Raw genomic sequence first — 20,868 nt, 5'->3', positions numbered from 1 at the left:
TCTCCTGTCTGCTAACACCATGTTGTATCTGTGTTGTCTCTAATCTCTTGGCACCGCCTCATGGTGCGTCCTCTTCCAACCTTTTACATTCTCCACCTTTAAGGCTGTGCTGAAAAAGACCAGGAAACAGAGGAGACCCAACCCAAAACTTTTAAGCCTGTCTCACAAGGCCCGGTTCAAAGACCGGACCTTCAGGACTCTGTTACTGAAGGCTCAAAGAGGGGGCGCTCTGACAGGAGATCTGAAACTAAAACTAGAGTCAGGCCCGGTTCTGATCTAAAACACGAAACTAAAGCAACACAAGGAAAAGACCAGGCACACGAACCAGAACCATCTCTTAGTAGAACAGGTTTCTCCTTAAAAACCGACATATGGAGATCAGAAATGTATCCACCGGGTCAGGACGAGAAAAGATCAGAAACAACAACAAATCTGGAAAATCATTCTTATGAGTTTATTAAAACAGCTGATAGATGTTCCTCTGAAGCTGCTGGAGGTCAAAGTAAAGAGCCAGAAGAGTTTACTGGTGGAGTTAGGACCAGGATGATAGAGAGAGTGCAACCAGGGGGTGAAAACCAGGTTGTCCGCCCTCAAAAACATGTTTCAGCAGCTGCAAAACATAAACCCCAAAAACTAAATCAGGTCAGTGTTTTAGAGAGGGTTCCTCAGCAGGAACCTTCTCAGACTGGAAGTCAATTTAAACAAGCTGCAGAAATCTCTCCAGAATCCGGTAGAGTTCAGATTAAAGCTCAGAAAATGTCTCAGATCAAAGAAAAGCCTGAAAAACTCTGCAGGTTTGTGGAGGTTAGCACCTCAGAAGATCCAAACCAGAACACTAGACAGGCTAAAGAGGCACATCACACTGATGAAGCGATCAAATCAGAAACCATAACAAGTGTTCAGAAAACTCCTGCTGAGGATGAGGAGCGTGTTGACGATGACGTTAGACCCAGAGAAAACAGTCTAGATGTTTCACTTCAAAAACTCAAACGATCTTCAGAGTTTGTATCAAAGGAGAAAGTGGTGGATAGAGAAACATCTGACCCACCTCCAGCTGAGCCCAAGCACCCAAAGGTTCATGCAGATTCAAGCTTAAAGGTTTCTCATTTAAAAGGAAGCAAAACCAAACAGACACAGGCTGAGCTAAAAGCTGCGCCCACAGGCATGAAAGAGGAAACTCCTTCAGATGTTCCTCATGCAGAATGGCCAAAAATCAGTCCAGAGTTTTCAGATGACAGGAGACAAAAGATGGTTCCAACTAAAGCTGATCTGGACAAACAAGCTTTGTTAAAAACAGTTTTATTTCAGGATGAATCAGTAACAGCTGAGAAGGATTCATCAGCTGATGATCAAACAAGAATAGCAGAGAACACCCGAGGAGCTCAGCTGTTGATGGTGGAACAAGATCAGATTAGCATCAGCGCAACTAGAGATAACTTAAGACATTCTTCTGAGAAGAAGATAAGACCTGCTCAGGAACAAGCAGAAGTTCAATGTTCTCCTGAACCCACTAAAGAATCAGCAGCGTTTGGAGTCGAGATCCGTGAAACAGGTGTCACCGTGGAGGGTTTAACTTCTCTGAACGACGACATTAGAGACACTGCAAAAAACATGGAATCAAAAACCATCAGAGGTAAAGATAAAACTCAGAAAGTGACTCCTGCTGAAGACAAGGAGCATAATGAAGATAAAGATTCAGGTTCATCCATGAAGAAGAAACCAGAGTTTCTCAGACCCAGCGATGAAACTCTAAAAGACAGAAGAGCAGCACCTCCAGAAAAACAATATCAAATTAAAGTTTCTGATATTTATCATTTGATGGACAACCAAGCTCAGGAACACCTTCAGAGGAGCTGTGAGGTGTCTCTGCCTGAAGGCAGAACCTCAGAGGACCTACAGAGCTTACCACAGACTGGAAATCTAACAGGAGAGCTTCAGTTCTTTCTAGTCCCGGTTCCTGATCAAGAACCACACATAATTCCAGCAGAAACCAAACAAGAACCAGATAAATTAAAAAGTTTTGCTGATCCAAAGGAAAATAGGACTGAAGAAGAACTAGGTCCACATCAAACAGATAAACATCCCAGTTTTACTCCATTTGAGGCAACAACAATCTCTGCTGAAGAACAGAACAAATGCCAACATCCAGATCCCCCACAAGAGGTTAGATCTTCTGGTGATAAGCATAGAGACAGGAAACAGGCTGCAGGTAAATATTTCAGACAGAACCAGGCTCAGACAGAACCAAGAACCCAAAAAACATTAAAACAAGCCAAAGGAAAATGTCCAAAAGAAGGTGGTCTCACTTGGAAAAAGATTTCCTCAGATTGGGATGAAGCAGAAGAAGACAAAGAGACAAGCGACGTCAGTCAGACACGAGTAGGACCAGAACCAGCAGAAGTTACATCTGAGGTCAACATAAAATACACGACTTTTGATGAACTTTCACCTAATGAAACCCAGAAAATGATCCTAGGCAACAGAGTTAAAGAAACTAAAGTTGAAACTGAGAAATTCTCATCTCTGGTGTCTACAGGGCTAGAAGAAGAGAAGGTTACAGTTACACCCCTGTTGGACAATGCACCGACTATGGAGATCCAAACCAAAGCAGATAAATATGTATTTATTGAGACACCACAAAGAAGAGCATCTCCAGATGCTCGTGGAATACTAAACATCCAACAAGTTACAACTAAACCCATCCAGAACATCTGGTCTGCAGAGAAACCAGAGAAAACTCATCTTAGCAGAAAGACTTCAGGATCAACTAAGGAACTAACGCATCCTGTTAATGTGACACAAGATGTTAGTTTAATAGTCCAAACCAAATGTCCTCCAACTGGAGACACAAAAGTAACCCAGGAAATCCAAATGAAATCTGTAATCGTCTCTGACACTATAAATGAGACTGATTCTCCCAAAACTAGACATGAGCCCCAACAGCAGAGTTTCCATAAAACATCACAGATCTCACAAGATGCCTCAACCAAGAAACAAAAACCACCAATACAAGAGCTTCTCAAACATGAACGAGTAACACCTTGTGATGTTTTCCTGATGACTGAAAAGCAATTACAATTACTGAAGTCCCAAGATAATCTAGAACCATTAGTTGGAGACGTTCTAGAAACAACTAAACCATTTCTTCCACCTGAAGAGTCAAAGCGCTGGTCACAGCAAAGGGAAACTAAAACCAAAGATGGAGACAACCAGTCTGATGAATCCAGAGAATTAAAAACTCAGATGGTGGACAAAGACGTGAAAGTCCCCCAACAAGAAATCAGGTCCAGGACCATTAGAGTTAGTGACAAACAGAAAATAGGTGTGAGGTGTTCAGCTGGTGCTGTGATGGAGGTGGCTACTCAAACATCTCAAATAGTCCTAGACGTTCCTACAAAACTACAGAAGGTTCGACATTTCATCACATCTGAGATGGCCGAAACACCCTGTGATGTCTCTGTGATGTCCAAAGAGCAGTTAAAGTATAAAACACTTGGACAGGTAATGTCAACTGAAACTAAAGCTAAAGCACCAGAACCAGATGGACTGAAGTCCCAAAATCAACTAGAACCAGGGGGTTTAAAGTCTCAAAATCAACTACAACTGGATGGATTAAAGCCCCAAAATCAACTAGAACCAGGGGGTTTCAAGTCCCAAAATGAAGTAGAACCAGGTGAACTCCAATCCCAAAATCAATTAGAACCAGGGTGTTTAAAGTCCCAAAATCAACTAGAACCGGATGGACTAAAGTCCCAAAATCAACTAAAACCAGGGGGTTTAAAGTCCCAAAATCAAGTAGAACCAGATGGACTAATATCCAAAAATCAACTACAACCAGATAGACTAAAGTCCCAAATTCAACTAGAACCAGGTGAACTAAAATCCCAAAGTCAATTAGAACCAGGGGATTTTAAGTCCCAAAATCAACTAGAACTGGATGGACTAAAGTCCCGCAATCTATTAGAACCAGAGGTTTTAAAGTCCCAAAATCAACTAGAACCAGGGGGTTTAAAGTCCCAAAATCAACTAGAACTGGATGGACTAAAGTCCCGCAATCTATTAGAACCAGAGGTTTTAAAGTCCCAAAATCAACTAGAACAAGGGGTTGTACAGTCCCAAAGACATCTGGAACCAGGGGATATAAAGTCCCAAATTGTACTGGAACCAGGAGGTGTAAAGTCCCAAAATCAACTACAACCAGGGGGTGTAAAGTCCCAAAATCAACTAGAACCAGATGGACTTACGTCCCTAAATCTATCTGAACCAGGTGGACTAAAGTCCCAAAATCAACTACAACCGGGTGGTCTAAAGTCCCAAAATCAATCTGAGACAGGGGGTTTAAAGTCTCTAAATCAACTAGAACCAGATGGACTAAAGGCCCAAAATCAACTAGAACAAGGGGGTGTACAGTCCCAAGGTCAACTAGAACCAGGGGGTTTAAAGTGTCAAAATCAACTACAACTGGATGGACTAAAGTCCCCAAATCAACTACAACCCGGGGGTGGAAAGTTCCAAAGTCAGCTAAAACCAGGGGGTGGAAAGTCCCAAATTCTTCTAGAACCAGGGGGTGTAAAGTCCCATAGTGAACTGGAACCAGGGGGTATAAAGTCCCATAGTCAACTGGAACTAGGGGGTTTAACATCCCAAAGTCAACTACAACCAGGGAGTTTAAAGTCCCAAAATCAACAACAACCACAGGGTGTAAAGTTTCAAAGTCAACTAAAACCAGGAGGTGGAAAGTCCCAAATTCTACTAGAACCAGGGGGTGTAAAGTCCCAAAGTCAAATGAAACCTGGGGATATAAAGTCCCATAGTCAACTGGAACTAAGGGATGTAACGTCCCAAAGTCAACTACAACCAGGGGGTTTAAAGTCCCAAAATCAACTAGAACCAGATGGACTCAAGTCCCAAAATCTATCTGAACCAGGTGGACTAAAGTCCCCAAATCAACTAGAACTGGGTGGTCTAAAGTCCCAAAATCAATCTGAGACAGGGGGATTAAAGTCCCAAAAGCAAATAGAGCCAGGTGGACTAATGTCCCAAGAACCACTAGAACAATTATTTGGGGACGTTCTAGACACAGCTGAACGATTTCTTTCACCAGTGTCAAAATGCTCATCACAGCAAAGGCAAACTAAAACCAAAGACAGAAATAACCAGTCAAAGGAATCACCAGAGTTAAACAGTCAGAAGGTGGTCAAAGATGTTAAAGTCCCACCAAAGGAAGCCAGGTCCAGGACCATTAGCATTAGTGACAACTACAGTGAAATATGTATGATTGTACCTGAAACCAAACAGGAAGTAGGTATGAGGTGTTCAGCTGGTGCTCCGATGGAGGTGGCTTCTGAAGCATCTCACATAGTTCTAGACGTTCCTACAAATCTACAGAGGGTCCAACATTTCATCACATCTGTGATGACTGAAACATCCTTTGATGTCCCTCTGATGTCCAAAGAGCCTTTAAAGGATGGGATACTTGGACAGGTAATATCAAGTGAAACTAAAGCTAAAATATCAGAAACCGGTGTATTTAAGTCCCAGGATCAACTAGAACCGATAGTTGGAGACATTCCAGAAGCAGCTAAACCATTTCTTCCACCTGAAGAATCAAAATGCTGGTCACAGCAAAGGGAAAGTAAAACCAAAGATAGAGACAACCATTCAGATGAATCTAGAGAATTAAAAAGACAGATTGTGGACAAAGATGTTAAAGTCCCCCAACAGGAAGTCTGGTCCAGGACACATGGGGTTAGTGACAACTACGGTCAAATAAGTCTGATTGTACCCGAAACCAAACAGGAAGCAGGTTTGAGGTGCCCAGCTGGTGCTGTGATAGAGGTGGCATCTGAAACATCTCACATAGTCCTAGACATTCCTACAAAACTGCAGAGGGTCCAACAATTCATCACATCTGAGACGACCAAAACACCCTGTGATGTCTCTGTGATGTCCAAGGAGTCTTTACAGGATGGGACACTTGGACAGGTAATATTAAGAGAAACTAAAGCTAAAACATCAGAACTAATGCTCCAAGATAAACTAGAACCAGGTGGACTGAAGTCCCAAGATCAACTAGAACCAGGTGGACTGAAGTCCCAAGATAAACTAGAACCAGGTGGACTGAAGTCCCAAGATCAACTAGAACCATGTGGACTGAAGTCCCAAGATAAACTAGAACCAGGTGGACTGAAGTCCCAAGATCAACTAGAACCAGGTGGACTGAAGTCCCAAGATAAACTAGAACCAGGTGGACTGAAGTCCCAAGATAAACTAGAACCAGGTGGACTGAAGTCCCAAGATAAACTAGAACCAGGTGGACTGAAGTCCAAAGATAAACTAGAACCAGGTGGACTGAAGTCCCAAGATAAACTAGAACCAGGTGGACTGAAGTCCCAAGATAAACTAGAACCAGGTGGACTGAAGTCCAAAGATAAACTAGAACCAGGTGGACTGAAGTCCCAAGATAAACTAGAACCAGGTGGACTGAAGTCCCAAGATAAACTAGAACCAGGTGGACCAAAGTCTAAAGATCTAGTAGAACCGATAGTTGGGGAGGTTCTAGAAACAGCTAAACAATTTCTTCCACTTGAAGAGTCAAAATGCTGGTCACAGCAAACGGAAAGTAAAACCAAAGATAGAGACAAACATTTAGATGAGCCCAGAGATTTAAAAACACAGATAGTGGACAAAGATGAAAAAGTCCCTCAACAGGAAGTCATGTCTAAGACCATTAATGTTAGTGACAACTATGGTCGTATAAGCATGATTTTACCTAAGACAAAACAGGAAGTATGTGTGAGGTGTTCAGCTGGTCCTGTGATGACAGTCGCTCCTCAAAACCATCTCATTACCAAAGAAGTAGATTTAAAATCGGATTCTGTTAAAAGGTTTAGAGCTGCAGATGAGCTGGTGGAGGTTCAGACAGCAGGAAATAAACTGTATGAGTCAGTGAGTCCAGAATCTATAGAGGCCTCAGCTCAGGCTTTAAAGGATGGGACTCAGGTGAACAGGATCAAGAGAGACAATTCACCAATAAGTGAGGAAGGTAAAAGCAGTTGGAGGAAATCAGATGGACAAGTTGAGCATTTTCAATCTAAAACCACCACAGGAAAAGGCAATTTGAATCAAGTTTCCAGGCAGGAAAAAATAAAGGAAACTGCTCTTAAAACATCTGTAACAGCTGTGGTGGATACCACTCCATCAACTGCATACAAGCTTGTTTACCACAATGAGTCGAATGTGGAAACCAGTAGAAACTCTGACATTCCAGCCAAACCCCTAGAGTTCCTGCAGGGCCTAGAAACATCAGACCTGACCTTACAGGCTCAGAACAATACCAGCTCATCTACTGATGGTCCAGCTACAGGAACTGAAACCAAGACCAAGAACGCTGTAACATCAGCAGCAACATCTGGAACTGAAGGGAGTTTCAAAGAATCAGATCACATATCAGAAACATTCACCAAAAACACACAAGTGCTAAAGCAGGATGCTGAAGCTAATGTAGACGCTGCAGGAGTTAAAGAACTTATCAAAGGTCAGCAGTTCATCAACCCAACCAATGAGCTTCATCGATTTCAGAAAACCGCCAGGCTGAACTATGAGCCCAAAGTCAGCGAGCCTTCAGTAACAGATCTAACGAAAACTAGAACCACCAGCTACACAACAGAACCTTCACCGTCCACCAACAGGAAGCAGGAATGGACTGAAGTGGCCGAAGACCAGAATGTTCAGTCCATCGTAGAAACCTGCAGAGGTACAGCGGTTAAATGGTCACTGAGCACGTTTCTGATCTGAGCACCAAACATCATCAAGCATGGTCGCACTGGGACTCTGTCATGGGAACTTCATGTCACGTCACTCATCATGTCTGGACACAAAATGTTTTTAGCACTTATTCTGAAAACCACCTGATCACAAGACATTGATGTTGGGTTTTCCTCACAGTTGTCTTAATTCAATTTGTTTTGTCTGTCATATTTAGCAGGAAACGGCTGTTTCGCTTCTGCTTTCTGTGTTAATGTGGTTCTGACTGTTGTGTTCTTTTATGTTCAAGTTCCTGCGAAGAAAGTATCAGCACCGGTGGCTGCTCTTCCACAAGGTATGCAACGTGTTGGAAATAGAACACACTCTTCCTCAAACCCTAACCCACACTCTTCTAGATGGTGATCTTCAGTTACAGCCTGAGACATCTGGTGTTTGGGCTTCAGATGAAGAGGCTCTGTGTTGATTTCACTCTTTAATCTGTGCTTAAAGCTGCTGGCAGAGTCTCAGAAGATACCCAAAGTCCTGAAGAAAAGAGGGTGGCTCAGCCAGAAGAAACAAAGCCAGGTACCCAGACAACAATATTTAGGAAATCCCGTCTTTAATCAGATTTTACAAAACTTCAGGTTGACCTTTTCTTTTGATTTAAGTGACAAAGACACAGCCAGTTGTGAAGCCTGAAGAACCAACCAAAGAGCTTCCAGAAGAGAAAAAAGCAGCTGTGATAGAAAAAGTGTCTCCAGTGTCAGGTAGAGATCTCTAAAGACCTGAGACAAATATTTTCTTCTCACCTAATATTAATTGCTACAGATGGTCTTTATTGATGTTGGGTCTGAGTGATGCTGCTGATTTTTATGCTGGAGCATCAAGAAGCAGCGTGGTCTCCATGTGTTCAGTTAAATCAGGTGGAACTTCACGGCCCAGCTCTTCATCCCTCCACCTGCTTCATGTTTCTAATGATGATGAACTAGTTCATATCTAATGTGTAGACCCCATCGTCTCTGTTCATGGTCCCACATCCACGTCTCCTTATCTCTATAGCTTCTTTTATCCATCTTTTGTATTTCTGTTGTTCGGTGTTTATGATCTGTGTGTTGTCCCAGTCCATTACATGCTCTTCTCTTGTGCAGTGATCTGTTACGGCTGACTTCTTTATTGTGCTTTCTGCTTCTTGTTTTGCTGCTCTTGTGTGTCTTTGACTTGTTTCTCTCTCGCACTCCTTTCTATGTTCTATTGTTCGTGTGTTGAGTTGGCGTCCGGGTTCTCCTACGTATGTTTTACTGCAGAGTGTGCATGGGATTTTGTAAATGACTCCACATTTAATTCCAGCTGGTATCTTGTCTTTTGGGTGTGCTAGTCTGTTTCTAACTGTTGTGTATGGCTTTGTTGGTGTGTTTATGTTGTGTTTTTTCATTGTTGCTCTTATTTTTCTGTTATGCCTCTGATGTATGGTAGGATTATCACTGGTTTTGGTTCTTGTCTTTCTGGGTTTCTGGTTCTTTGCTTTGGTTGTTCTTTTCTTTCTGTTGTTGTTTGTTTTTTTCCTGTTTATTGTCCATGTCGGGTATCCGCAGGTGTTTAAAGTGTATTGTATGTGTTTGTCTTCTTGTTTACGGTCTCTTTCTTCTGCTATCATGTTTGCTCGGTGATATAATGTTCTGATTACTGACATGTTGTGTATGGTGGGGTGTTCTGATGTCCATAATAGATACTGGTCTGTGTGTGTTGGTTTCCTGTATGTGTTTATGTTTAGGGTCCCGTCGGTCTGCCTGCTTATTTTCATGTCCATAAATTCTAGCATTGACGATGGGTTCTACACATTGGACCGTGAATGGGACTGCATCATCGGAGAGGGGAGAGCGGGTAGTTCATATCTAACTCTCTGACTGTGTCTTTGTGTTAGATAAAAGCAAAGGACCTGTTCAGGCACCTGGAGGAGTTCAGAAAGGTAAGATGATAAATTCCCCCAACACCTGGTAAATACCTGAGCATCATCACTAACATCTTCAGTTACACTTGCTCAGAGAAATCTGATTTTAACATTTAGAAGCAAATTGTTTTATTAATGTTTACATTTCTCAGTAATTTAGTAATTATTATGTTTATATATTTAGGTGTAGTTTGTGTATATTTTATGATGTTCGTGGAAATATTGGTGTGTCAGTCATGTGTCCTTTAGTAATGTCAGAACTTTTGATACCTCAGAACCAGTTCTGCACAAAAAGGGTAAAATTCGTATAGAAGAGGAAGGCACATTTGAAATTCCTACCTTAAGAAAAGCAACTAGATTCATGAAGGAGGAGGAAGAGGAGCATGAAATGATAACACTGAAGAAGATTCCACCAGTTCCACCAAAAGAGCCTGAAGAGGAGGAAAAACCTCAGAAAGTGATTCACACCACCGTTTTTGATGCTGAGGGTATGGTACGTGAAGAAGAGGCTGTTGAGATGTCAGCGATCACGAGAACTGTAGAAGAGAGGAAGCCTCGAGAGAAAGCTGATGTGTTGAAAAAGCCACACGTCATCCAACCTAAACTGGAGGAACAAAAGGAGGCTCCTAAAGGTGCATGGACCCACCAGAAACTTGCTCCAAAAGATGGAAAACCAGAAGACAAGATTCCTCTAAAGAAAACTCCCAAAGAACCAAAGGAGGAAGAACCATGCCAACCTGACGCAGCCTTAAAGAAAGTTAAAAAGTTGCCTTTTACTGATGCTGAACCAGAAGTAGTCAAGCTCAAACCTTTTGAGAAGCCTCCTGAACCATCAGAGGAACCAGAGAAAGAAAAGACAGAAAGGACAGCTAGGGACGCTGTTCCTTTCAAGAAGGGAGAGAGGATTCCCAAAGAGGTGGAACCCAAGGCAACCACAAAGCAACCCGTGGAGGCACCTGCTGAAAAACAGGAGCCCCCATCTAAGGTGCCTAAACCAGTAGCTAAGAAGGAAACTCCAGAGAAGTATCCTGAAGAGGTCAAAGCACCCACCAAAGTGAGGAAAATGCTAACAGCAGACCAGGGGATGGACAGCGTCAAGCTGAAATCAATTTCCAAATCCGCCAAAGAAGCTGCAGAGCCTGAAAAGAAAGCAGCAGATGAGATAAAGAGGAAACAATCTGATCACCTTGAACGTCATCGCAGAATTCCAGATGAAAAACAAAAATCTAGAGAGCCAGAAGCAAAGCCAATTAAACCTGATACACCTGAGGCTCCAAAGAAAAAGCCAGAGGGACCAAAGGAGGTAGAAGTCGTTCCAGTAATGAAGACAGCTCCTACTCCAGCACCTGAAAAGAAACTTTTCCCTGAAAAGGTTCCCAATGAGGGCAAACCTCTGGAATTGAAGAAAGGATCCATACCCGAAGAAAAGGAAGAGAAAGAAGAAGTTTGTCTGAAGCCCTTGGGACAACTGAAGAAGGTGGAGTTGAAAAAGACACCATCTCCTAAAGTTGAGAAGCTTAAAGAAGCAGAGACAGTTCCACCAGAAAGGAGGCCAAGCAGTGAAAAACTCAAAAAGGTTCCAAAAACCCTTTCACCTAAAGACTCACCTGAAGTGGTACCTCTGAAAACAGCCCCAAGGAAACCGTCTCCAGAAGAGACCAAGGCCGTCAGACCAACAGAACCCACTAAAGGCAAAGTTCCTCTGGTGAAGGAGGTCTCTCCTAGAGCTATCCAAATAAAAAAGGTGGCCACTCAGTCAGAGGAGGAGGTCTATGAAGAGTTTGAAGCAGAGGAGAAAGCCCATCTGGAAGAAGAGGAGGCCTGGGGCTGGGAACTGGTTCCACGGGACAGTCGTGGCTCAGAGGACTGGGAAGATGAAGAAGGAGATGGTGCTCTGGAGGTTCCAGGGGTGACCAGGAGAGGTGAGATGGTGGATTCTCCAACATATGGGTTGGTGACCAAGAACAACCACCTGTTCATGGCTTGAATCATTTCCACCATAATGCCTCCATCCTCTCCTTTGTCTTTGTCATTGTCATCTTCATCTGTCTACTTTCCAGCATCAACCTGTTCATCCATCTCATGTGTTTACACCATCCTGTTATCTCCTAATGAAAACCGTAAAGTTCTGTTATCATTATCATCATCCTACTTTTGTCTGCCTTCATTGTCCTGTTTAACAAGATTCTCCCTGAATCTTCAAACATCTCTGCAAACATCCCATAATGACCAAAGCAGCAAACTAACAGTGATTTTTTCTGAACAGAGGGACAACCGGCAGAGGAAGCAGGAAGAAGCAGAGGCAGGGGACTGAAACGTAAGTCTGCTGAAGACCTTTCAGATCCAGTGAGTGCTGATGGTCACAGCTGATTGTGTGTTGATTGTATTTTAGCCAAACAGACTCCTTCCCCTGGAGAGGGCCGGGGCCGTGGAATGAAGCCAGGCGGCAGGGGCCCAACCCCACCAGAGGAACCATTTGCAGGATTCAAACTCAAAGCTGTCCCTCTGAAGTTCATCAAGAAGCTTCAGGACATTGTTCTACAGGAGGCCGAGTCCATTGGATCCTCTGCTGTGTTTGAGTGCGAGGTATCGCCCTCTACTGCTGTCACTTCCTGGATGAAGGACGGTGGTAATCTCCGTGAGAGTCCCAAACACAAGTTCACCTCTGATGGTAAAGACCGTAAGCTGCACATCATTGATGTCCAGCTGTCTGACACGGGTGAATACACCTGTGTGGCTAAGAATGCTGGCAAGGAGATTACATGCACCGCCAAGCTGATCGTGGAAGGTATTCCCATTTTGTTCACACTTTAAATAATGTATTCCTCAATTTCGATTCATGTAAAATGCTGTTTTCTTTCAGAGCTTCCTGTAAAATGGGTCAAAGAGCTTGAATTGGAGACATCTGCTATAAAAGGCCAGCCTATCTACATGACCTGTGAGCTGAACAAAGAGAGAGACGTGGTCTGGAAGAAAGATGGCGAAGTCCTGAAGACAAAGGAAGGCAAGATTCAGATTAATGTCATCGGCATGCAACATGCTGTGACCATCCAGAACTCCACCGAGGAGGACGCTGGTGCTTATTCATGTGAAGTTTCTGGCCAGGAAGATGTCAAGACCACTACAAACGTCAAAATCATCGGTAAGACGAGAAAGACATTAGAAATGTCCCTGACTTTACCTGAATCAGCATCTCTACATGCTTCGTCTTAATCCTACTCTGTGTTCTTCACTCAAAACATTGACTGTTGCATTCACATAGTCACAGGGTGTGCTGATGTCTTCCTCAGAAAGGAACCCTGATCCTGGACCACTGTTCTGGGATTTGGTGTCAATCTAACTTTAAAAGATTGTTTCTAAAACCAAAGAGGTGGCACAGCCACCCAGCCAGAGGTACCTAGGGACTGCTCTAGATGAAAGGTTTATCTTTCACCCCCTCATAGATCCACTTAGTAAGAAGACTATTCAGTCAATGCATTTTTATTCTGAACTCGGTGGTTTCAATGAAAATTCTACTTTATTAAGAAGGTTTTGTTCTTGAGTGTGTTCAATTTTAGTTTCATCCGTTGCTTCAGACTTTGGAAGGGGCTCTTGGGCATCGATGGGGCGTGCAGCCACATTGCTGGCACAGCCCTCAGTAACCTCAATGGTGTGCACAAGGCCGAGCCATTTTTAAAGGATTTCATGTGGCATGTGTGTTGTTTTTATGTTGTTGTGTTTGTAAACACGGTTCTGACACCAGTGGCCCCTAGAGGATAAAACCTCTTGATCGTGAATCCGAAGCCACCTTGTCTGCTAAAACTCTGAAGCAAACGAGTGAGGCCAAAGGAAGTTAACCAACGACGATAAAGTTTGAAGCTGATTTTGGTTTCCTGTCTGATCAGACACTGGATGCCAGAACCTGACTCTGATGTTTGACTCCAACAGAAATCATCAAAGACTGGATAGTGAGACCACTTAGAGACCAGCACGTGAAACCAAAGGCCGCTGCTACATTTAAATGTGAGCTCTTTAAAGACACCCCCAACTGGAAATGGCTCAAAGGAGAGAATGACATCACTCCATCGGACAAAGTTGAGATCAAGAAGGATGGAAAGGAGCTGACTCTGACCATCAAGAACTGCCAGCCGGACGATGTAGCTGAATATGCCATGGAAGTAGAAGGACGTGTCTACACCGCCAAACTTACACTTGGAGGTTCCTTCTCACTTTAGTCCTTTAATTACCTCACTCAGTTAATTGTGTGCCAGAATTTTATATATGAGTACTGATGACTTGTTTGCAGAGCGGGAGGCTCAGATCCTGAAGCCCCTGACTAGTGTCGAGGTGATAGAGAGGGAAGACGCTATGTTTGAAACGGAGATATCTGAGGATGATGTTCCAGGGGAATGGAAACTCAAAGGAGAAGCTCTAACCAGATCTCCAGTAAGGAAGGCGCTTTCATAACGTTTCACATTTTAGCATGTCAGAATTGATTGTTTTAATATCAATGTAATGTGATTGTCAGACGTGTGACATCCAAATGGACGGTGCAGTGCGTAGGCTCACTCTGAAAAACTGCCAGCTGGATCAGGCTGGAGAAGTGTCCTACCAGGCTCTGAATGCTGCCACAACTGCAATGCTGACTGTCAAAGGTAAGAGGTGCACCAGGTTACAAGCAAAAGCACACCGGACCCCGTTTCTTGGATATTAGCCATGAAAACAGATGTTTGATCTGTGGCGATTCAGAAAAGTCCGTAAGGGACACGTCAGAGAACTGTCCCTGCAAACAGCCAAGGTCGCATGGACGTGTAGATCATGTCTATATTAAGTATGTCGGTCCAGAACACGTCTGTAGGATGTACAAACTAGGTCTTTGCACAGTGGGTTAGGTCTTTTCTTAACAGGGCTGACACAATGACTGTTGGTGCTATTTTGTGCACCCTCGGAGAACAAGCAGGAACTTTTCTGTGGACGTGACATTTCCTTGGAGTGTGTTTTTATGTCTGTCTGATTCCGTCTGTCTGCAGATGTCACTTTTACCTGTACTCCACAACGATGTTTGTCAATGTCTCTTGTCACATAGTTTCAATTTTCACAACATAAATCATCCCAGCAGGCCTTTGCGTTAGAGCTAGACCAGAAGTGGGTCGAGGCCTCTCATCACATCTAAGGCACAGTAGAAGAAGACTGGCCTGAAGGGTGAAGACCTGCTGCTAAATGAGCTTCAGGCTTTTCCACCTTCGGGGAGTTATTAAACATCCTCCTCCTGACCATCCAGCAGGAGTTGATGTCTCCAAAGCTTAACTCAGGAATGGAGTGATAAAAAGACGTGTCATGTGACCTGTTGTAGTTGATGTGCTATCACTGTGTTTGACCAGAAATCGAAATGGATTTTATCGTCCCGCTGAAGGACGTTTCAGTGCTTGAAAAGAAACAGGCTAAGTTTGAATGCACCATCACGAAGGATGTCACTAAGGTCATGTGGTATAAAGGGGCTGACATCATCACCCCAGACCAAAAGTATGACATCATCTATGATGGAAAGAAGCACATGCTGGTCATAAACAGCTGTGAGTTTGAAGATGAGGACGAATATACGATTGAAGTTCTTGGAAAAACATCAACAGCGAAACTGACGGTGGAGGGTAAGTCCTGCAGAGGAGACAGAGAAACGTTTGAGTGTCTTCACTGAGCTGGTTAACTCATGGTTTCAATAATACAATTTTAGGTGTCAGGCTCAAATTTATCTCACCATTAAAGGACCAAACGGTAAAAGAGGGCCAAACGGCTCGCTTTGAGCTGGAGCTCTCCCACGAGAACATTCCTGTCACCTGGTTCAAGAACGATGTAAAACTTCACCCGAGTCGCACCGTTGTCACCCACGTGGACGGAAAGAAGCACCTTCTAGAAATAAAAGATGTGACCTTAGATGATATCTGTCAAATTAAGGCTGAGGCCAAAGGATTTCCCTGCATGGCCAACCTGACAGTTATAGGTAAACCAAGAACCTTTCTTCTGTTTCGTCTTCAGTGTTTGTCTGTCCACAAAGTCTTCCTTCTGTCTCTGCTGGCAGAAGTTTTCTGTGTTGTCTTTCCTGTTCTCCTCACCCATCTTCATTGAGAATGTTCCTGCGTGCGTCCTACATTTGACGTCACCTGAACTGTCCTCGTTTCAGAGGGAGATCCTTATTTCACAGTGAAACTGCAGGACTACACAGCAGTGGAGAAAGACAACGTAGTTCTAGATTGTGAGCTCAGCAAGGATGTTGATGTCATGTGGTATCACAACGAGTCCGAGATCAAGTGCTCTAAGGTGGTGGCCATCAAAGCAGAGGGCAACCGCAGAACCCTGGTCCTCAGGAAGGTTGGGGACAAAGACAAAGGACAGTATGTTTGTGACTGTGGAACAGACAAGACCACAGCAGAGCTTCACATCGAAGGTAAAGACTGAGTGGAGATGTGGTTCCTCTCTTGAGGTTCCTTCAACCCTCCTGGATGTACACCTTCACCTGCATCTAACTTCACCTCATGTCCGCCTTCGACCATTTTGTCAGTTTACATTTTTCTTATTTTCTTCAAATCATGAACATCATGTCAAAACATGTCTCTTCTTCACGAGTGTTTATGTCTGACGCCGAGTGATAAAACGTCTGAACTCTCTTGGATCAGACTGAGTTTTGCCGTCTTCGTCCCTTATAGTTTGTCTTTGTGGTGAATCTAACAACCATCTCTCATTCCAACAAACGAACCTTCTTACTGATGCTGATGCTTTCATATGGCACAGCTTCTCTTTGGGTGATTTCACCGCCTGTAGGTTATTTACGGTTCTCTTGTGTACTAACACCTGGTAGTGGCTGTCCGTCATCTGTGTGTGACTACATGTGTCCCAGTGTGTGTGTGTTTGTTCTTTTACACCTCTGAATATCCTCAGTAAGATCTTTGTTCCGTCTCTTGAACATCAGCTCGTCACATCAAGGTGGTTCGGCCCATGTATGGTGCTGAGGTGTTGGAGGGAGAAACGGCTCGGTTTGAGGTGGAGCTCAGCGAGGACGACGTTCACGGCCAGTGGAAACTAAACGGAGATGTTCTCAGTCCTTCTGCTGTATGTTCCAGCTGAATCCAAACCTTAAATCTACGATGTTTACACCCGAGATCTGCTCCAGTTTCTTACATCATCCATTCCTGACAATTACAAGTGTGCTAATGAAATCATGTTTTGTTTTGCTGAGACGCTGATGTTTGTTGGCCTCCTGCAGGACGTAGAGATTGTGGAGGATGGTGCCAAGCACACTCTGGTGTTGTACAACTGCAAAGTGCCTCAGACAGGCGAGCTGGTGTTCGCTGCCGCTAACGCCAGGTGTTCCGCCAACCTGAAAGTAAAGGGTGAGCTGTTACTCCTCGCTCTGCCGCCTTTCAGGGTTTTCACGACCCAAATCAAAGTTGATGCTGTGAGATACAGTGACAGTTATTTACGTCATTGGAGCCAAACCCGGAATAACAAGGATTATTACATGTAAATGGTGGTTTGGCACTCCACACACTCCACCTGAATTATAACCTTTTATGTCTGAACCAACAGAACTTCATGTCTCGTTTATCACGCCACTCACTGACGTGCACGTCTACGAAAAGGACGAGGCAAAGTTTGAGCTGGAAATTTCTCGAGAACCTAAAAGTTACCGTTGGCTGAAGGGAACACAGGAGCTGTCAAACAACGAGAAGTTTGAAATCCTGGTTGACGGCAAACGACACGCTCTTGTTGTGAAATCGGCCAGGTATGAAGATGAAGCCAAGTACATGTTTGAGGCTGAAGATAAGAGGACCTCTGGAAAACTGGTTGTCAAAGGTAAAAGAAGCTGTGGACTCGAGGACGTCTGTCTTTGCTAGAAGTCGTCTTTGCTAAAAGCCTGGAAACAGGAAAAGATCTTCAGATCTGATTTGCTTTTTTCTGCTCTTTTCAAAAGGTTCCAGCCAATCTTTGAAGTCTTAGATCTTAGTTTTCTGAATGATCTTTTGTCGTATCTGTTATAATCAGCCTGAGGGCAAAAGGCTCTTCCATCCCCACAGAAAATCAACCATTTTATTCATAAAATCATCTTTGAAGGTCCAGCAGCACCAACTGAAGCCTGACCCCAGCTAAACCCACTAGCTTCACATGTTCACAGCCAGGACGATGTTGCTTACTTCCCAATGAATGTCATTTGTTTGTCAGGTATTCGCCTAGAGTTTCTCAAGCCAATTAAAGACGTGACTGTGAAGGAACGTGAAACTGCACAGTTCAGTGTCGAGCTGTCTCATGAAAAGATCCCAGTAGTTTGGTACAAAAATGACGTCCGGCTGCATCCCAGTAAAGTGGTGCACATGTCCGAGAGAGGACAGGTCCACACGCTGGCCTTCAAGGAGGTAACACTCGATGACACCTCCATCATCAAGGTGGAAGCCATGGGGAAAACATCGGAGGCCTTGCTCACTGTTCTGGGTTAGTGAAGCCACGCAGCAGGATGCTCTGTTGTGACGTTTCTCTTCGTTTCCAGCTGTTTTGTGGTGAATCAGCTCCTGCGGGTTTTTGTTTGCAGAGGGCGACCTCTACTTCACAGCAAAGCTCCAGAACTACTCAGCTGTGGAGAAGGATGAGGTGATCTTGTCTTGTGAACTGAGCAAGACCACTGCCGAGGTCAAATGGTTCAAAGATGGAAAAGAATTGTTTCCATCTAAGAATATATTCTTCCAGTCTGATGGGAAGAAGCGCATCCTTGTCATTAAGAGAGCATCAAAGACAGACCTGGGAGCGTACACCTGTGACTGTGGTACCGACAGAACCACTGCAGAACTGAACATCGAAGGTAATCTCTACAACCACGCCCACAGAGCCTCCAGATGGCAGGATCAAGCACCGCCCGCCACATCTTTGTGTTGTTTGTCTGTCCTCACCACCCTCCATCTTTACATCCAACCCTTAGTTTCACTGATTATGAGTGAAAACCTACAATAACCTATGATCAGGCTTCTGTGTTGTCTTTGTCCACTGTAAGTCTGGACAGCCCCTTGTCCATCCTGTCTTCATGCTCACCCCAGAAACCTGGCTGTGGCGTCTTCTAACGTTCACTTCCACCTCCACAGAGCGAGACATTAAAGTTGTCCGTCCGCTGTACAGCGTGGAGGTCACCGAGACAGAGACCGCCACGTTTCAGATCGAGATTTCTGAGGCAGACCTCCACGCGACGTGGAAACTGAAGGGAGAGATGCTTCACCCCTCCGCTGTAAGGAAACTCCACGACCCCGCGGTCCCACTGAGCCCACATGTGCTGTTCTGTAACATCTGTTTAGCGAGTCGGACTTGAACTCTGCATATTTGTTGTCAGGATGTTGAAATTAAAGAGGAAGGAGCTCGGCACACGCTGACCCTCTTCAACTGCAGGAAGAACATGGCTGGAAGCATCAACTTCTCTGCAGCCAACGCCAAATCCACTGCTCAGCTCAGGGTCAAAGGTGACAAGTCTTGTCCTGTCTCTGGATTCACCAAAGCAGGTTCTAAATGCAGGTTCCACAGAAGAACCAGGTTGTTCCCTGATGGCTGCTGGAGAAATGTGTGTCTTTGTGTTGTTGATGTGCTGATGTTTAGGAGGACTAACAGTCCTCTGACTTAACCGCAACACATCTTTTATCATAGTGCGCTCTGGGCCGGGCCAGGGTCCCCGTAGTCACAAACGTTCTTAATGATGAGGAAGAGACTGTCTTTTATAAAACGCCTCTAAGATAAAAGTCACGTGACGCTTCGCTTGATAGAGTCCCTGAAAGAAACCTGCTGCTTGTGCAGGACAAGAACCTTTTCTGATCCAGTTCTGGATCCGACAGCAGAACCAGGAAGTGTGTTTGTGTCTTTGGTGTGTTTAGACTTCACGTTTCATCAGATCCATTCCTGCTTTTCAGGCTGAAGCCTTTTAAATCAGCTAAAAATAACAATGGCGTTCATCAACAGCTGCCTGGACACGATCAGAACCATCAGAATACCAGGACGTTCTTAGGTCCACTCCTTGTGTCCAACATCAAAATCTGCTGGCTGCAGGACCACGTTGGTTCTGGGTTCTGTTTAGGCCCCTGCAGAGAAAACTCAAACGTTTAGAAACCAGAACCTCAATGGTTCTGTTGGACACCTTAAGATGTGTTTAACCCTCCCACTGTCCTAATGGGGGTGACCCCGCGAGGAAAGCTGACCACTGAGCAGGATTGATGGTTTATCCCTTGGGTCCACGTGGCAGGGGTGAGGTGTGAGCACCACCTCATCCCTGCCACGTGGACCTCAAGGGTCACCCATAAAGACAGTGGGAGGGTTAAAAGAACAGTAGGATCAAGTAAGTCCTGGAGAAGGACCGGGGACGTTCCAGAGTGGATGCTAATGAGACGACAGAGACGAGCAGAACCTCGTTAGATCAAAGTGACGAGTGAACATATAGCCTCCTCCGTGGGGGTGCAGCTGTAGTCCTGGCATGTGAGGAAGCCTGTTGTAAATATTTGAAACTGCCCATTAATCCAAACGGGTTACAGTTAACCCAAATCCCCTAGTTAGCTTGAATCAGCTGTTGGAGCACCAGGAGTGTTCCTGTTGGGAACACTTTAGTTCCCTCCTGAACCTCCACATTCTCCTTTTCCAGGAAATTCACAGGCAGGTGATTGACAGGAACAGACTGGCTTCCTCTCATGGTTTTGGAGGATGTGGGCCATCAGCCAATCAGGGCCCTCGGTTATTTTAGAACCCAAATGCCTTATCCAGAGGCAGGGGGTCGTGACCCTGTGTCCTACTGGTTTCTGCCAGCCGTGCTGGTGTGACGGGAGCCCGTATGCTAATGAGCACAGCCTCAGTGCCAAGCTGCAGGGCAGCTGCTCTTAGTTGTCCTCAGGGCTTCCTTCAGCCTGCCGTCACCTCGAACACACCATGAGGGTCGGCCTCTGAAGCCCTTCTGCATCTCAGTGGATTTGAGGTTTTTGGATCTGTTGACCTGTTTTTTGGGGGGCACTAACCATGTCTTCTCCCCAAGGCCGGGTGATCAGCCTGACCAGGCCTTTGAAGGATGTCACCGTGACCGTTGGAGAGACCGCCACCTTTGAGTGTGAGCTGTCGTACGGAGACATCCCTGTTGAGTGGTTCCTGGGGGGTTCAAAGCTGGAACCAAGTGACAGAGTAAGTCCCAACAA

At 44.6% G+C, this 20,868-nt stretch overlaps 2 protein-coding genes across 5 annotated transcripts in view; both read left to right on the top strand.

Moving 5' to 3' along the window:
* Positions 1-20,868, top strand: part of ttn.2 (titin, tandem duplicate 2) — a 215,954-nt gene that overhangs the window by 95,750 nt on the left and 99,336 nt on the right. The window contains exons 98-119 of one of the 4 annotated variants that reach the window (XM_070552975.1): positions 8,057-8,101; positions 8,257-8,331; positions 8,415-8,513; positions 9,668-9,712; positions 9,970-11,616; positions 11,961-12,011; positions 12,087-12,482; positions 12,558-12,836; positions 13,622-13,891; positions 13,980-14,119; positions 14,202-14,328; positions 15,055-15,321; positions 15,405-15,671; positions 15,852-16,115; positions 16,638-16,777; positions 16,932-17,058; positions 17,255-17,521; positions 17,888-18,154; positions 18,252-18,518; positions 18,796-18,935; positions 19,038-19,164; positions 20,712-20,854. In XM_070552975.1, the coding sequence (XP_070409076.1) occupies positions 8,057-8,101; positions 8,257-8,331; positions 8,415-8,513; positions 9,668-9,712; positions 9,970-11,616; positions 11,961-12,011; positions 12,087-12,482; positions 12,558-12,836; positions 13,622-13,891; positions 13,980-14,119; positions 14,202-14,328; positions 15,055-15,321; positions 15,405-15,671; positions 15,852-16,115; positions 16,638-16,777; positions 16,932-17,058; positions 17,255-17,521; positions 17,888-18,154; positions 18,252-18,518; positions 18,796-18,935; positions 19,038-19,164; positions 20,712-20,854 (5,450 nt within the window). The remainder of the gene's footprint in view (positions 1-8,056; positions 8,102-8,256; positions 8,332-8,414; positions 8,514-9,667; positions 9,713-9,969; positions 11,617-11,960; positions 12,012-12,086; positions 12,483-12,557; positions 12,837-13,621; positions 13,892-13,979; positions 14,120-14,201; positions 14,329-15,054; positions 15,322-15,404; positions 15,672-15,851; positions 16,116-16,637; positions 16,778-16,931; positions 17,059-17,254; positions 17,522-17,887; positions 18,155-18,251; positions 18,519-18,795; positions 18,936-19,037; positions 19,165-20,711; positions 20,855-20,868) is intronic. The other 3 variants (XM_070552976.1, XM_070552977.1, XM_070552978.1) reach the window with 3 other exon arrangements.
* On the top strand, positions 20-8,030 carry LOC139070521 (microtubule-associated protein futsch-like). Its single transcript, XM_070552861.1, has 3 exons — positions 20-32; positions 104-6,181; positions 6,215-8,030. Exons 1-3 carry the CDS (start codon positions 20-22, stop codon positions 7,795-7,797), a joined length of 7,674 nt encoding a protein of 2,557 aa, XP_070408962.1. The 3' UTR covers positions 7,798-8,030.

This window comes from Nothobranchius furzeri, chromosome 7, assembly GCF_043380555.1.
Source record: "Nothobranchius furzeri strain GRZ-AD chromosome 7, NfurGRZ-RIMD1, whole genome shotgun sequence".
In the NCBI taxonomy this organism is placed as follows: domain Eukaryota; kingdom Metazoa; phylum Chordata; class Actinopteri; order Cyprinodontiformes; family Nothobranchiidae; genus Nothobranchius; species Nothobranchius furzeri.
Note: the sequence above shows the minus strand (reverse complement) of the source record. Positions and strands in the feature narration are given on the sequence as shown.

What these genes read in the sequence shown, in the direction of transcription:
- LOC139070521 (XM_070552861.1), top strand. An exon ending in CCAAGATAAACTAGAACCAG is followed by an intron (nt 6,182 to 6,214) that starts GTGGACTGAAGT and finishes AACTAGAACCAG; the next exon opens with GTGGACTGAAGTCCCAAGAT.